General features: G+C 48.8%; 5 protein-coding genes across 5 annotated transcripts; 4 read left to right on the top strand and 1 right to left on the bottom strand.

The window, feature by feature from the left end:
- Positions 1-1,643: 1,643 nt before the first annotated feature.
- Positions 1,644-3,267, top strand: ABOM_003930 (putative MFS transporter Seo1; the record flags this gene model as incomplete). The annotated part of the gene is made up of 5 exons (XM_022531060.1): positions 1,644-1,797; positions 1,848-2,098; positions 2,142-2,175; positions 2,223-3,132; positions 3,189-3,267. The coding sequence occupies 5 exons, from the start codon at positions 1,644-1,646 to the stop codon at positions 3,265-3,267; spliced, it is 1,428 nt and encodes a 475-aa protein (XP_022390895.1).
- A 976-nt stretch (positions 3,268-4,243) lies between these two features.
- On the top strand, positions 4,244-4,834 carry ABOM_003929 (uncharacterized protein; the record flags this gene model as incomplete). Its single annotated transcript, XM_022531059.1, has 1 exon — positions 4,244-4,834. One exon carries the CDS (start codon positions 4,244-4,246, stop codon positions 4,832-4,834), a length of 591 nt encoding a protein of 196 aa, XP_022390951.1.
- Positions 4,835-5,477: 643 nt separating this feature from the next.
- ABOM_003928 (uncharacterized protein) lies at positions 5,478-7,819 on the top strand (the record flags this gene model as incomplete). Its single annotated transcript, XM_022531058.1, has 5 exons — positions 5,478-6,989; positions 7,038-7,368; positions 7,416-7,489; positions 7,541-7,690; positions 7,742-7,819. 5 exons carry the CDS (start codon positions 5,478-5,480, stop codon positions 7,817-7,819), a joined length of 2,145 nt encoding a protein of 714 aa, XP_022390952.1.
- A 3,243-nt stretch (positions 7,820-11,062) lies between these two features.
- ABOM_003927 (sulfotransferase family protein) lies at positions 11,063-12,221 on the top strand (the record flags this gene model as incomplete). Its single annotated transcript, XM_022531057.1, has 4 exons — positions 11,063-11,153; positions 11,212-11,387; positions 11,510-11,999; positions 12,115-12,221. The coding sequence occupies 4 exons, from the start codon at positions 11,063-11,065 to the stop codon at positions 12,219-12,221; spliced, it is 864 nt and encodes a 287-aa protein (XP_022390969.1).
- Positions 12,222-12,676: 455 nt separating this feature from the next.
- ABOM_003926 (uncharacterized protein) lies at positions 12,677-15,526 on the bottom strand (the record flags this gene model as incomplete). Its single annotated transcript, XM_022531056.1, has 3 exons — positions 12,677-14,250; positions 14,302-14,343; positions 14,422-15,526. 3 exons carry the CDS (start codon positions 15,524-15,526, stop codon positions 12,677-12,679), a joined length of 2,721 nt encoding a protein of 906 aa, XP_022390970.1.
- Between the last annotated feature and the right edge of the window lie 926 nt (positions 15,527-16,452).

Genomic DNA, 16,452 nt, shown 5'->3' with positions numbered 1-16,452 from the left:
GAGATATTGGATGTGGGCTTTTGAATATCGGTCATCACTGTGCTATGGAAGTTAAACATAAGGTGTCTTGCATAGACCGCACTGGCCCAGAGTCAATTTAGGCTGGATGCTGACCGTCATTGAGAATTGATGTGCCAAGACTATCTTGCGCGTCTGTCCCACCAACCGTCCTTGTATTCACAATATCTTTTGACAAATGCACTGTATATCGCAGTTGGATATCATTTGTTCATCAATTAGCTAAGCTTACCTGGTAAAATCGCACTGTCCTTTGGCAGAGGGCGAGCTCCCAGAGGTTCGGATCTCCGACCATCTCCTTGGAACGCTCACATCCCAAACTTTGACCTCGAACATACACCACAAGGGCCTCCCGAATGGCTACATTTAGAAATGTCCTAAGTACTGCGCCACTTTCCGGTTTTCCCTCTGCTGAAACTTGATGGAAGGGATCCATGAACGACACGGGTGCTTTTGGTACTGGGATAGAAGTGAATCTTCAGGATTTAAGGATTATGGGTTATCGTTAAAGCAGCTTGATGAGGGGATTGAGAAGCTTTTGCAGCGTGTGGTAAGAAGCCAGGATGAGTGGAGGGAGTTGTCTCAAGCATTATGATTTCTGGGCTAACGGATCTATGTCTGTCATGAATAGAGATGTCACCAAAATCCCTGGGCGCCATGGAACTAACGATACTCAACCAGCCACCATGGGCCCGCGTTGATAGTAGTGGCTTACGTACGGCCGAGCGAACGCAAAGCCTTATCCCCTTAGCTTGTGGTCGTATGCAGTAGATCTAGTGACATTCAAATCCTATAGTACACACAATAGAGGACTACTCAGAGGAGATCCAAAAGCATTGTATGAAGCTATCGCACCCCTTGAACTTTCAGATTAGATACATATAAAACAAAGTCATATAGTATTAACAGGCTCATCCGAAAATAAATACGATAAAGATCCCAGAAGGTAACTGCGTTCAATAAACAGAAAGACTATTCAAGCCCTTCTATCTTCACACGAAATGCTCCTACTGCGTTCATGAGTCGCAGATGTAGGTTACATACCCTATTCTTCCAGACTTTCCTTGTCTATCATGGAAGCCGTAAACATCTTAGGAAATCCTGTCGCAAACACCTTCAAGAGCAAGGCAAAAGTGTATATTTACCAACGTTAATTCAAAAATGCCTTCTCTGTCGGTGATCCACAGTTGACCATAGTGTACGAAGATATATAACAGACGATATTAACAAACAGACCATCATACAGCATGACGGGAGAGCATATTTAACGTCATAGTAATTCGCAAAATTCCCCAATGACTTGATGCCCGGATATCTTAGCAGGAAATAAATCTGATCTACGGTAAAACTAAATGGTCGTTGATAATTCATCAAGCAAAAGCCGGGTTGACATGCGGAGATCTGAGCACGCCTTATACCCACCTCTTGACATTATTCTTGGCCGGCAGTAGACTAACGCACCCACGATGTTTCGCCTAGATCGTAAAGATACCTCAATTCTGCAAGTGGCTGGATGGTGCGACTCATATCAACTGTCACGTAATGAGCCGTAAACTGACATCTTCAGTATTCAATGTATATAATCTTCTAGAATGCTATGACTTGTCTCCCAAATCATCGACACAATGAGCTCTTCCTCGCGTCCATGGTATCGAATTCGGTGGTTCGCCGATGAGGACACGGCTGAGGAACGACGGCTGATCCTGAAGCTTGACCTGCTCATTGTCCCATATGCTTTCCTAGCTTACTGGGTGAAATATATCGACCAGGCGAACATTAGTGCGTTTTCTCTTCTACTCGTGTCGTCACTCATAGGTTAAGGGTTTTAGATAATGCCTACGTCTCTGGGGTTAAGGAGGATCTGAACCTCCAGGGCAATGACTTGGTTCAGCTGCAGACCATGTACACCGTCGGCGCGGTCGTGGGGCAGATTCCTTTTGTCTACCTATTCACCAAATTGCCCATTTCCTGGGTGATCCCAATTTTGGATATTGCTTGGGGTGTCTTCACGCTGTTACAGTTCCGAGCAACTTCCTTCAGCGAGCTAGCAGCCTATCGATTTCTGGTGGGATGGTTTGAAGTGTGTTGTCCTCAACTTGTTGTGAACCAATGCTGACTATCAGGCCGCCTTCTTTCCTGGGATGCATTATATATTCGGTAAGTTCTTCCACCCGCATGGATGGCATCAGGGCTGACACGTACAGGCGCCTGGTACCGTGGTGATGAAATCGCCCGTCGGGGTGGCTGTTTCTACGTCGGGCTCACACTGGGAACCCTCACAGCCAGTCTGATCCAATCCGGCGCATCAGCTCGACTCGATGGCGTGCATGGTCTCGCCGGTTGGCGATGGATGTACATCATCTGCGCTATCATCACCATCCCGGTCGGAATTATCGGTTTCTTCATCTTGCCCGGCACCCCCGACAAGCCCAACCGCATGGTTCTACAGCCCAAGGACGTTGATATCGCAAAGGCGCGACTTGCCCGAGTCGGCCATGGCTTTCACCCAGGCTTCCAATGGCGATCTGTGATTAACATCGCTCGGAATTGGAAGTTCTGGGCGATGCTTTGGCTAGACATCTTCTTTTGGAATGCCTGTCTGAATACTAGTGCCGGTGGATACTTGCTCTGGCTGAAAAGTCTGAATAGATTTTCAACAGCGCGGCTGAATGAACTGGCTGCTATCTCACCTGCTCTCGGTATCTTTTACACGTTGTTCATCTGTTTCGCGTCAGATCTCGTGCTGGGACCGGTATGGGCCATCACAGTCTCACATATCTGGAATATCATCGGCTTGGTCATTTTAATCGTGTGGAACGTGCCTGAATCTGCAAAATGGTTCGCCTTTCAAACGACCTACGCGGCCGTGGCGATGTCAAGTGTGCTATACGGCTGGATTAACAGTGAGTTGCGGGCATCGCCGGCGGAACGGTCGTTGGCGCTGGTTATCACCAACACGATTGCACAATCGACGACAGTGTGGACGCCGTTGTTGGTTTATAAGACAGTCGAAGGGCCGCGCTTTACCAAGGGGTATTCGTTTACGTTGGCGAGCGCGATCTGTCTCATTGCGACGGCGCAATTGATTCAGTACTTTCTCAAACGTGAAAAACGGTATGTCTCTCAGCCCGGGGTCATGGTTGAGCAATTATGCTAACTAACCGTGACAGAAAGGAGGAAAACCCCCCAACCGATAGGGAGAGCTCGATCGAGACACCAGTGCAGGCGCAAACGAAAGTTAGCTTGTAGACGAGAGTTGTTCACTGAGATGTATCCATCACGGAAGCTGTACTATCAATCACGCAATCCGACCCCGCGAAGACGGCATTCTTCACCTATCATTGATGGTTTCGTATCGGCCATCCTGCATGTTATATACTGTGGAGCGAGTGACGAATTATGACCCCTGTCAGACGCGAGATCAGATTCCGATGGTGCCAACGTCGACCTGAGGAATATCAACAATACATAGACAGAAAAGTACACCAAGTAGGATATCACCCATGGGCGACATGCAAAGCGATAGATCAATGCCGGTTCTGCTGAATAGCTTTCACCTTTCGAGAGTAGAACGTTGATCGCCCCGTCAAATGTACTGAATCAATGTCGTCCGTCGTGATTTGATACAATGTTCCGCTCCTTCGACTTGCTCATTGCATCCCTCCCGATGGCTACATTTACGTTGCTCCTTTCTTTACCCAAACTTTGGTTTTCAATTGCCTTACATCATTCAACATTATCAAACACTAACCGCGGAAGAGAGAACCAAATTGCAACACTGAATAGGCGGTTTGTTCCCACCGAAATGGAGCAGAAAACTACACAGCTATTCTCATGACTGCTATTGCCCTAAAGTTAGCTTGTTTGATCTATAGAGCTTGTACCATATCAAAGGGATGTTTAGGAGAATCGGTTCAGGTGGTAAAGATAATTTAATCGGTTTCTTGCATGATTGATGGACGTGTTCGCCTGCCACGAAAGATGGTTTTGCAAGTACGCCTGCCTAAGGCAGCCAGGCCGTCCAGGGCAATGGCAGGACATGTGATCTCCTTGGTCAGATGACATTGGTTGTATGTAGGACAGGCGACTTGTCCTGAGTTCGAGTGCAACGGAAAGTTACGGTTCAACCGGCCAGGATAGTGGGTGCCAGACCCGTTTAGCTCGGGAGAAATACCATAACCTCGCTTGTGCCTTTCTCCTTTCGGTATAAAAATCGCTCGAAGTCATGGCCGCCCCGATCGATACATATGACACGTACTATCCACGCCATTCGAACGATGCTATTTCGGTTTTCACTGCTCTGAAGGAATGGTTACCGGCCGAAATCGTCCTGGAGGTGTTAGACTACGCCGAATATTGGCTTCTATCCCGGGTCGCTAGAGCGGACGAAATGCAATATGAGGAGAGGGACTGTCGCGGGCAAACACCATACCTGATATCTGCACCCATTCAAGGCGAGCGGCACCCCGTGCAAAAGATCCAAATCACAGTCTGGAGCCATGACCAGGGGTGGAGTAGCTATCCCCAAGATCATGGCTCCTTCAACAATTCTTGGACATGGTTTGACCTTGGTATCGCCAGGCCGCCGGGGAGAGATGATATTTCCAAGAATGCGAACTTGCGGCTGGCAACCAATGTGCACGCAAGCAAGAAAACCGTGTGCCATGAGATTACCTACCGCAGTGATCAGAATCTGTGGTGGGTTCGAAACCTTCAAGCTGGCGATAGGATCTCTATCATTCCACGGGCGTTGTTTCCCGGCTGGCGGAACTTTGTGGAAAAGGCTTGTATTGAGATCTATACTACGCCGTTTTGACTTGACCATTCCAATTTATCGATGCCCAGGGGGGTACCATCACGCTACCCAACGATCTAGGCGCTGCATCTACAGACGCGACAAGTTTCCTTCTGAAATTCCTCAGCGCTGACCGGAAGGTTTATTACCATGATTCATGGGGAAGGTCAAGGGTTCCTTTTGACTCATGTTTAGTTGATCTGCCATGATGTTCTTTATTTGTTTATTCATATATTGAACAAATATTACGCATTATTCTGACATCGCCAATCACATTTGCTGGGTAAGAAGAAACCCAAAAGAGTTAACAGAGGGGAATTTTTCTAGAAATAAAAATTAATAAAATAGCCCATTTAAAGTGGTTTCAAGAGAACTCTCGTCCGGGGCCCATAGGGGGATTAAAAGATATCTAGGACGCACTAAATGGGATGTTCGAAGACTGTACATGACTTCCTATAGTCCCTTACGGAGGAACTGAAACATATTAACAAGCTACACTGCTACACCAAAACGAGATATTACGCTCGGAGGATGATAGGTTCTTGGCACCAAAGGGAGGGTCAACTGGTGAGTGCGGTTAATCATCAATCCCGAGAAAAATCTGAAACCTCGGCCACCACCGCATTTAATCATCTACCCAGGTTCATACAGAGACAGCCATACTATGGATCCAGAAATCCAGGACATGGACGTATCCAATAAATACTGCCCTATATGTGGGGTGGTTCTTCTCTGCGAAGATGAACCGGAAGACCCCTCCGAGACCCAGCGGCCATGGTACGCCGAAGTACGTGCGACGGTCAAGCAAGACTACTGTGACAATTTTATGACAGGTGTAGGTTTTCTTGGCTCCCGCGATATTCTCTGTGCTCCATTAGATGAAGAACTGGACTACAGTAACGCGATGGAGCTCGAGGATGTGGAATTGCTGAGAACGGAATCACCTCTGCACGGCTTTGGTCTCCACGATTCCTGTTGGATGTTGCTACAGGACCGTCTATGGCATACAATTGACTCGGAAGAAATTGCCCAGTCCCTGTATGATCAGTTTTTCTGCACTCCATCACCGCTGGAATCTAGTCTCTCTTTCGGTCATGATTATGGGGGTGCTAAGCGTTGGCAAAGAGCGTATGCCGACGTGCCGATGCCGGAGGACATGCCACTACTCTTGCAGACGGATCCATATGCTATTCCACTGCTGGAAAGGCTGGAGGAGAACGCACCTGATGTGGATGCCGGACGGGAAACTCACTCGGCATCTCCTACGTCGTCCACCGACATCAATACTGGATACCTCAACTCCTTCGGCCGAATGTCCTTAGAACTTCTTCACGAGGTTGTATCGTACTTATCGGTCCCTGAGCTCCTGGACCTAAGATATACATGTCGAGAGCTTGCACGACGTGTGGTATTTTGTAGCCTACCACAGTCCTTCTGGAAGAGACAGTTTGCTCGAGGCAACGACATGGATTTCCTCTTCCCTGATCTAGAACAAACACGGGATTGGTTCCGCTTATATCGCGGCACAGTTTCCATCCTTCACACCAAAGATCAATCCCCGGAAAGGCTCTCCCTGCTGAACCGCAAGAGAATCCGTGCGCTCCTGGAACCAATAGCATCTGTTGTAGAAGCGGACAGCGGACGATCGAAAGAGCCTCGCGGGCGCCGGGCTAACTGTCTGGAGTTTCGGCCTGGCCATTGGCTGGTATCAGAGGGCTTGACCCAATGGCGTGCGGAAAATATTTACACGGCATACATCAGCGTGGAATTGGAGGTTCTTCCACATGGATGCCGCGTCCCTCGCTACCGGATTAGCGCGTTCCCACATACCATGTTACATGGTGGAGAAATCAAAATATCAACTGTGCGGCTCGGGGCACGGGTGTTCATTTCTGGCATCAGTCATCATTCTCAAGATACACAAGTGACAACAGAACAGGCCGTCGGATATGGAGACTTGACCGGCGAGATAACGATCAATGTCCCTCCTGGGGCCATATTCAATCAAATCGAGCTTGCCTTTTGCCCAGAAGGCCTTCGGGGGATACGCTTTCATTTTGGCGGAAACACTATATCCGACTGGGTTGGGGATTCAGGTGATGAGAACATGAGCTATGGCGTCCTGCAAATCCCCCATTCGGCCAGTGGGGTATATCATATCCTTGCTGGTACAGATGTAAGCTTTTCTCCTACCACAAATGATTCAACGACTAACGAGTGCAAGACATATAAACTAACCGCTCTTGGAACCATTCATGACGAGGCACGGGCTGATACGTCTAATGATCCCTTTTGGCGGGATTATCCTCTCGATCTTACCTTACCTAATTCATATTTGTGGCAGTCCAAACGACCTAGCTATGACACTCTACAGATTTATCAGTTCCAACCCGACAACGTAGGGCCACCCTATCGTCCTTTGATGAATATTGACTTCGGAGGGCCCGGTGGCGAGTGGCTTGGTTCACTTATCAGCATGGAGGTGCATGTCTCATCTGAGTCCTCTCCGATCCTTGGCATGACATTCAACTACACGGATAAGGCCTTGCGGTTTGGTACATGTACACTGGCAAGACATTAACATTTTCCATTGATGGGCCAGGGGGGGAACGCATTATCGACGTTGTAGGGAGTACAACTGGCCATAGCGACTCCAGCACTATTTATGGCTTAAAGGTGTGTATCCCGCCTCTCCAAATGCCCATACTCTATCTCTAACAGGACTAGGTCACCACAAGCCTCAGTCGAGAAATAGAGTTCCAGCCTGACAATCCATGCGACGGCTCCAGGAGCCCAGGTATGCTTTCGCCAGATCGCCGATACGTTAATGAGCGTCCTCGGGGAAGCGTTATTACTGGATTTGTGGCCACACAACGCGTGAGTAGAACCACCCAAGATTTAGTGCTATCAAGTGCTTACAAATGACAGTGGGGTGAGGAGCACTTTATAGAGTTTGGTATACAAGTTCAATTGCTCGATAGGTCGGATGAAAGCCGGGGTGCATGACAACTTTACTGAGAGGTGGGTCCAGCTGATTAGATACAATCAGAACATAAAATTATATATCTGCTGGCGCACTCTGAAGCTATGCCTATGCGTTGGAGCTGTCCAACGAAGAGTTGTCCAATGAACCAGGCAAACATGCGAGCGTTGGCTGAGTCAAGGCTACGGCAGGTGTAATAAGATCTTCAAGAGATGTTCTGTTCAATGTCTCTGCTTCCCCCAGGGAGGATTTCAAGTCACTGTCTCGAGCAATCCGTTGAATGCCTTGTTCACGTTGACACCACCTCGACATCGTTCCAACCCGCCATCTTCCGCTTGGAAATATGATGTCAACACTCTAACTCGATCATCGGTCAATTCCCTGCGACCAAATAAGATACAGAAATGGCAGTGTATCTCTATCAACATCAGACGTAGATCACTATAGTTGGCTGCGTTGGGTTGCTTTGTCGCTCCTGTTCATACAAAAAAGGTAACAGGTCGTGATTAAATAGATAGCTATATCTGTTTATGTCTACTTGGCCATCGATACTTTCTTTTTGATTGTTTTCGCTCGTCTTTCAGGGCCAATAATAGTGTAGTGATTCTCCAGGCGGGTGGACATTTTGTGGGTATCATTTTCGCTGGACGTAAAATGCTCGAAATTTGAAAACGTCCAACGACTACGTTGAATGCTTGATTAGCCTCATGGACTACATCAGAGATCGATAGTTCCAGCGTAGGGAAAGAGATAATAGTATCAGCAGAATCTAAATCCCACGTCGCGGAATTCCCATATGATTACCGTATTAGTTCAATGGCACGGGGAATAGTTATCCATTGTTTCCTTAAAGCTTTGACTGCACCTCTGCATCCACAGTGTCTCTGGACTTTTCCTTATTCTGGTCCAGTTCCATTTATTAAATAATTGGGCTTTTGAAAATAGGATACGGGGCAAGGGTTGGGGCCAGATATGCATGATCATCCCGGCACCACAAGATAGCAATCTCTCTATACTGCATGTGCTGTTATTGGTTGTGGCTAAAGAGTCTGAACATATCCATCAAATGCGCGAATTCAATCTTGGGTTATAACCAGTCCGGCGGTCTCCAAGCTCACTGTGCCCCCGATAAAGCTTCCCCTGAGACTAGGGCGAAGCCTCTAACCTGAACCTGAACCCGCCATAGTCGAAGTGCCGTATATCGTTCGCTTCATGTATATTGAGTGGATCCGGCTCGGCTCAGGGCGCTCCTGAGTCTACTCCCCGCTTATCACGCGTTTCCTCTTGAATCTAGCCCTTGTATGTGTAGTATGTAGTGCTGTGCTGCCCTTTGGGCTTTGTCTGTAGATTTATTGGCAACACCGTGTTCGCGGAGCCTATTATGAAAGTTTTACGCCGGGCAACGGACGGGATTTGTGAGTGGATCATTCGCTCCAATTGCCCTGCCGCCTTGATTTCATGGCTTTGTTGATAAATGATAGGGTTTTTCTCGGGCGTTTGATTCTCTGTCGACGTTAGGTGACTTAAGACCAACATATATAGAACGAGGCTTCCCACCACAATTTAGCGAAAAGGCCAGCCCCATAGAATCGCAATCCCGAGTCGAAGGACACATTACGTTTCCCCAAGAAGCCCAATCCATTACCCCAACATGCAGCTCATCAAGATCATCACTATGGCTCTTCTCACGACGCTGGCTACGGCAGCGCCGCCTTCCTCGCCCGGCGGACGTGACAGGAGCAGATCCCTGACTGATGCGGAAATCAAGGAGATGAGGGGCCTCAACGCCTCTATGAGAGTGCGATTGAACGCGCTCCTCGCCGATATGGCGGTACGGAGTTGAATTCTAACAAGGCATGGAGATTCTAACCTGACTTACTATATTCAGCCGCCGAGGGTTCTTACCCAGGAGGATTATAATGAGGAGATGGCGTCAATTAAGAGTATTATGCACCGGATGCACGTGATACTCGGAATAGCCGATGAGGATCAGTATGTTCTTCTTCGTTATGCCCACTACATCCAGAAATATCTGCTAATGCCATGGTTGCTAGGGCCACCGCTGGGAATCAGCCCAACGCTGGGAATCAGCACAATGCTGGGAATAAACCCAATGGGGATGCTGGGCCTCCTAAGGGTGGTAGCAGCAACAACCATTAAACACAGGGTATCTGGTTTGTCAAGGGCAGCTTAAGTTTATCTCGTGATTAAAAAGCATGCATAGGCATACGAATGTTATTGAAGTTATCGATATATGTTCACTCTGCCCCATCTAAATAGTGAGAACGCGAAGGTCTCTCCTCAGTAGGCATTCGTTGCGGTTGCCTTGTTGAGTCTCTGACTGCCCCGAACATTTGCGCCGGCGTTGAAGTCCTGATGAAAGATGAAAAGTTGTGCCGATGTAGTACCTATACGGATCTGGTTCCTCCCCCGGTGATGGCTAGACAGCATATCTAATGGGAAGGCTATATACTATATAGCCATCCAGCTGCATCATTATTGGACTCGTGACAATCCCAACTTCTCTTTGACAGTACTCCTGTGGGATTATACTATAAAATAGCCGAACCAGAGATGCCATGGCTGATATTCAGTATATATTATGAATACCAAATAAAGGTGTAGTAGCTTTAGAACCATTTATACTCGAGGTATTGGTAGGTTACAACAGTCGACTCATTAGGTTCTGCTGAGCTACCCTGGTATCAGCCGTGGTACTTTCTAGTCAGTGAACTACAACTAGTCTGATACCAGCTGACTGCAGAGTGGCGGTGAGCATGCCAAGATCTGCAGGGGGCAATCTTTTTCCTGCCCTGAGAAGCATAAAAGTGGGTTTTTTGTAACATGCAGGAGAATCTGAATGGACCGATTCTTCAGTCTTCACAGGTCACCCAAGGCCGCGGAGCCAGATCACAGTACAATGCTGGTACTAGTGATTTGAGGTTCCACCATGGCACTAATCTAACAATACACTATTGAAAAATAATCGCTCTTCTGGTGTGGCTGACGCTGTACGGTCCGTTGTTGTGAGGGTGAACATTTCCGGATCGGCACTAAGACTACAGCCCAGATGTATGACCCACCAATGAACAGTTCATCGATTCACTTGGGTTTGCTCGGTAGCCAGTCATGGGCCTCATGGCGGGAGGCAGGCGCAGTGTAATTCCGTAGATCTGGCGTATAAAATGACAATTGTTTCAACTGTAGATTTTCCGTCATCCTCTGCTCGTGTCCTGAGCTGATCATCCGACTTGAGCGCCCACAGCATGCATTTTTACAAACCAACCTCCCCAATTATCCCGCGCCCGAATCCCATGAAAGTTCTGATATTAGGATTGCCACGGACAGGTACCACTTGTACGTTAGAAGCCAAGTGAATTGTCACAACAAAAGTATCTAATATGGAAGGTCGTAGCTCTGTACGCAGCTCTGAAGGTTCTCGGGTTCAACACATACCACTACAACGAAATCGTTAAGAACAAAAACAATCAACACTTTCAGCTCTGGTTGAAGGCCCTACAAGCAAAGTACGATGGTATCGATACGCCTTTCAAGGGAGAAGACTTCGACCAAATGCTTTGGAACTATGATGTAAGAACAGAATCCCTGCCTTCTACTTTCTCTTTCGAGCAACAGAAGACGACGACATGGCCATCCACACATTATGCCCATTAAGGTCTGGTATAGATGATATTAATCTATGTAATTATCAGGCTGCCTCAGCAGACCCCTGCTGCTTTTTTGTCGAGGAGATGATCGCAGCATACCCAGATGCCAAAGTGATTTTGACAACCCGCTCTCGCGAGGCATGGTTCAGATCCATGCAGGCCTTCCTCCTTGAAATACTTTCTTGGAAGTCCTGGCCGGTGTTGAGTTTCTTTGATGATGAGTTCTCTGGACCATACTATCGATTCCTCAATCAGACAATGTCTATTTTATCAAAAGGCCTCGTACCATACAGCCCGTCGGCGTACCCGGCAATTCTGGAGTCTTTTGACGATCACAATGATTTCATTCGCCGCACCGTGCCAAAGGAGAGGCTTTTGGAATTCCATCCAAGTGATGGGTGGAGCCCGTTGTGCGAGTTCCTGGACCTGCCAGCCCCAGAGGGTGATTTTCCGTACTTGAACGCAGCACAGGACGCCATGAAACAGGAGCAGGCACAGTATTGGTCGAGATGGTCTTGGGTTGCTAAGCGACTGGGTAAGAGGTGTGGCTTGGTATTGCTAGCATTTATCGTGGTGAAAGGGCTAGCTATTAGTTCATAGTAATGTGAGCTGAGCATATTGCTTTTCGATGCCTGCATTGATCGGTAAAGGACGGCATGTAGTCCCACGTGGCCAGAGCAATGCTGGAAACCCATATGTGAATCCGCGCGACTCAGGCGACAATCGAATCGTGCATTGGAAGGAGTTAGGCTGTTAGCTAAGCTTTCCCAAAGACTGAACTTATTGTGGTCCGGCTCTATGGCTGTATGTACCCAATTCCCACTTCAAGTAGAGGTGTATCTAGTGTGAGAGTCGTTGCTTTATCAAATACGTCCAATACAGAAACATGCGCATTTTGTTAAACAGTTAGTCGATCCCTGTGCGTCAAAATGTTGATGTGGACATCGCGCAAGAGGCGGATATCTGCACATGTATGGGATAGCCCATTACAATATAGAGCCATGGAACCTTCCCCCGGATGTGATTCTTGTTAGAAAGGCTTGCCATCTATGGAACCTCCAGAAAGTTGTCATCCTAGTAGTACGATGTTCTCACCATACCTGCTAACGGCACCAAAAGGCATACATGTACATTCGCCTCAAATGGACACCACCAGCCAGGCGACTGAGCGGCGGTTTCGAGCGGCATAATAACACAGAGTTGTTGCACAGTTCACCCAGTCTTATTTCGCAAGTAAAAGGATTGAATTGTGATAGATCGCCCATCCCCCGGTCTACCAACCAGCCAGATAAACGGCACCGGTCGTGCTTGCGCGATTCTAATCAATTCCTGTTTACTATCTTCCAGTTCAAGCTCTTCGTTCGCAACCGAACGCCTAGCCACCCCAAGGCAATAGCCGAAAATGTGATGGAATAATATATTGTCACAGTAGCGAACTGAAAATTTCCCAAGCAAAATTTCCCATGGCGCCGGTTGTCGCAGATATTCGCGCAGTGTTTGATGGAAAAATGTCACAACTGAGGACATCCAGTTGTACTTCCCATCCGTCCTGCTCACCTCAACAAGGCCGCCTAGTTTACTTTTTAGACGCGCGGCCATTTGGTTGCTTCGAAGATGCATATTATCTGGCAAAAAACCTTCAGCGGGATATGTAAGCACGCCAAGATCGTCGTTTTCGATAAACGATAGCATCACACACTGTGGGTTGCCTGAGTCCAGCATGAGGCGAAAGATTCTTACAGCCTGCCGGCGGTAACCAGGATCAATCATCCGCAGCATTCGATCATAGAATTGCTCCAGTTCCGGCGGTAGCGCCTGTACGCGCCGTTCTAGCTCGTCGATCCAATCATACTGATCAAGTCCATCGAGCAACGACCACACGGCCAGCTGCACCCAAAGGAAGACACCGCACGCCTGCTCGACCACGCTAGAGACCAGGGTTTGGAACCGAGCGACATGTTCAGTGCGTAGGATCTGCTCGTACCGGCTATGAGATCCCAGATGGGCGTACACATACCGATAAATATCATTGTAGGTCAGCTCCTGCAGTTTGAGATGCGGGCAGTTTTTGAAGGCCTCTTCAAAGGCTGGGTGCGACCGACTGGATAAGCACAGCTTGTGCCAGCGCGAGTCTCCAAATTTGCTGTCGGCCAACTCGGTGACAAACCGTGAAATCTCTCGATCGGATCCCTCATATTCATCGAGCCCATCAATGAAGAGGCATACCCGGACTGCCGAGACGGTCAGCGCCAGTACTGATCGAAACGCCACATGTAACTCCGTCAACGAAAACTCCTCATCTGTAGGCCGACTGAATGATTTAGTCGTCCGGAGCCTCTGCAATCGTGACCACGAACCGGCAAAAGCTTGCGGAATCCAAGATGGATTCCAGCCAAGTAATTGGAGCAGGAGTGCTCGAAGTAACCCAGCGCGGCTCTTTTCGAGCACGCTTCCCCGATCATAGAAGTAGAAATGACCGATGATGACGGGAGTCTCGCCCGCCCAATGTTGTAAATGTGTTGAGGTTTGTGGGTCGGTGCGAATAAGTTTCATCAACGTTGACTTTCCAGATCCGGCTTTGCCACTAACCCAGTAGATGCCACTCCCTTCGCGGAGCCATGATGCGAATCCTGCTCTTACCTGTCGGTGTCGTACCTCCAGGTTGTGGTCATTGTTGGCGAACGAGGCATCATGGCTGAGAATCCAGGAGAACGTCTGGCTGTGCGCCCCAGCTATTTCTTCATGACGGCTGTGGATTCGGGGAAAGTTGAGCATCTCGAGAACAACTACAACCTTATCAGCAACGCTGCCTTCTTAATAAATACGGGCATTCCAACTTTGTTTAATCTCTTCTTCTTCCTCATGCTGCGACGGCGGTGCTAGAAGGGGGGAAACGAGATTAGCGCCCAATCTTAACTCGTCCCTGTATGGGTTTGTACAATGGAGGCACTACCCACCCTCGATAAAGACGGATTTAACAGCTTTGTCTGTCCGAGTGTATCGCTCCAGCAGGGCCTTTATTGTTGAGGCGGACGTTAGAGCCGCAAAGTCCTGCCATTTTTTGTTTTTGTGGCTGTCCGCATAGTCGCAGACTCCCTTCACCACAACGGATCGAATTTCATCCCAAATTCCCGCGCTTTCCATCTCAAAGGCAATGACTTGGTCATTATGTGTAAACATTTCTCGATGTTCACCCGACTTCATCACCATGTCACCAGATGCGATCCGTCCGATATGGATAGCCGGGTCTTGTGCCTCCTTTTTGCCCTCGTGCTCCAGGTGTTGCTTCGCGTCCAGTTTTTCTCTGTGCACCAGAAAGCGCTCGTTACACGGGATGTCTGTACAGATTGCATGATATGCCTCCGTGCAAATACTATCTAAGGCCGTACTGCAATCCTTGCAATCCCCGTATAGTGACGAACCATGATGTTTGTGTCGATAGCGCGGGTCGAACAGCTTATCCTCCGCCGTGCCGGGATAAACATATTTGCTTCGACGTTTCTTGCGCCTTGCCAGATCCTGGAGACGCCGCAAGTACTGCGCCGTGCGCTCCTGAAGACGTTCCCGCCCGAGCTCTGTCTGGAGAATTGCAAGCAGGGAGCGGACATCCCGGTCTGGCCGTCCCAGATTATCATCCAAGGTATCCTTGCGCACCAACTGGCCTGGATTCTGCCTTCCAAAGTCATACTGGATGACGGTCTTGCTGATCACGACATCGCCCAGTAGGATCTCATCGCCCGTCTCCGGGTGTTTGGGTGTTCCACCACAGATTCCCGCAAGAAAGGCAAGCTTCAGGCCGGGATAGCTCGATCGAAGATTGGCGGCGGCGGCGGCGGCGCTGGCCTTGCCCATGTTAGGTAAAAGGGCCAGAACAACATTATAATTCCCGATCTGTCCCGTCGTGTAGTAGTTTGTGTCGCCAGCAGCGCGTCCGTACTGGTCTCCACTCTCATCCCAAAACCGATCAAAGAGGAGAGAGACTGCGTCGTACTCCAGTGGCAACGCGCAAATGATCGCGATCTCGAACTCTTCACGTTGCGAGGGTCGTCGGGGTCTGGACATAGCGGGGAAAGACAGCCAGCCTGGTCTGGTTGTAACCCATCGAATCCCGCAGAGGCGGTGCTGGCTGTCAACTACTTCGTTGCGATGCGGTCGTAGAGCAGGCCCACAAGATACACTCATGGACTCCAGACCAAGGAAGTTTGTTTCACTCTTTGAATGCCCCTTGATCGTCCGATCTCTTGACCCCGTGATGAATGGGGCGGTGTTTGCCGCGGGAGTTTCAATCGACAGCCTTGTTGTCCGCCTGGCGCAGTGCGGCACACTAAATCGACCACCCAGTCACATCCTAGTATCTTCATGACAGTAACAGCAGTAAATTACAATACATGTATTCGATGGTCTTTCGCCTTCAGTCGATCTGGTCGGTCCAGCACCAGAGCCATCCTCTCTTGACTATGTATACAGCAAGTTCTATAGTCGCTCACGCGAAGTGTACAGCTAATACCCCCCTTTGCGCCAATACAACTGTCACCAACTCGGTTCGAGTCCTTTAAACAGAAGCTTCGAAGTCAAAGGCCTTCACCCCATGGTTCCTGATGAGGAAGTTGGATGTATCGAGGCCCCCGGTGTTGTGGCCGTCACCGAGATCTTGTGTACCTGGAGCGCTTTCTCTCTGAAATCTCCTCCGTTGGGAAGCTAACTGCCCGATGCTTTGTTACTTCATAAAGAAAGTCAATACATTTTGGAGCAAGTGAAAAGCCAGGTGTTATCGAAGTATAGTAGATTAAACCCTCACGTTGAAGCGCTGTCTTCGGGTAGTAGGGGTTCCCCATTCATCCTCCCACCTTGGAAATCGTCTGCAGCGTTGAAAGAGCCCGGTGGCCGTCTGTCCTATCCTCAGGGAGAAGGATGTCTCTGGATTCGATATAGAAAGGCATCTTCCTCAAGATATAGCGACAACACCTCCTCCTTGTATCTTAGTAACC

The sequence above is a fragment of the Aspergillus bombycis genome, assembly GCF_001792695.1.
Source record: "Aspergillus bombycis strain NRRL26010 chromosome Unknown contig00025, whole genome shotgun sequence".
In the NCBI taxonomy this organism is placed as follows: Eukaryota; Fungi; Ascomycota; class Eurotiomycetes; order Eurotiales; family Aspergillaceae; genus Aspergillus; species Aspergillus bombycis.
Note: the sequence above shows the minus strand (reverse complement) of the source record. Positions and strands in the feature narration are given on the sequence as shown.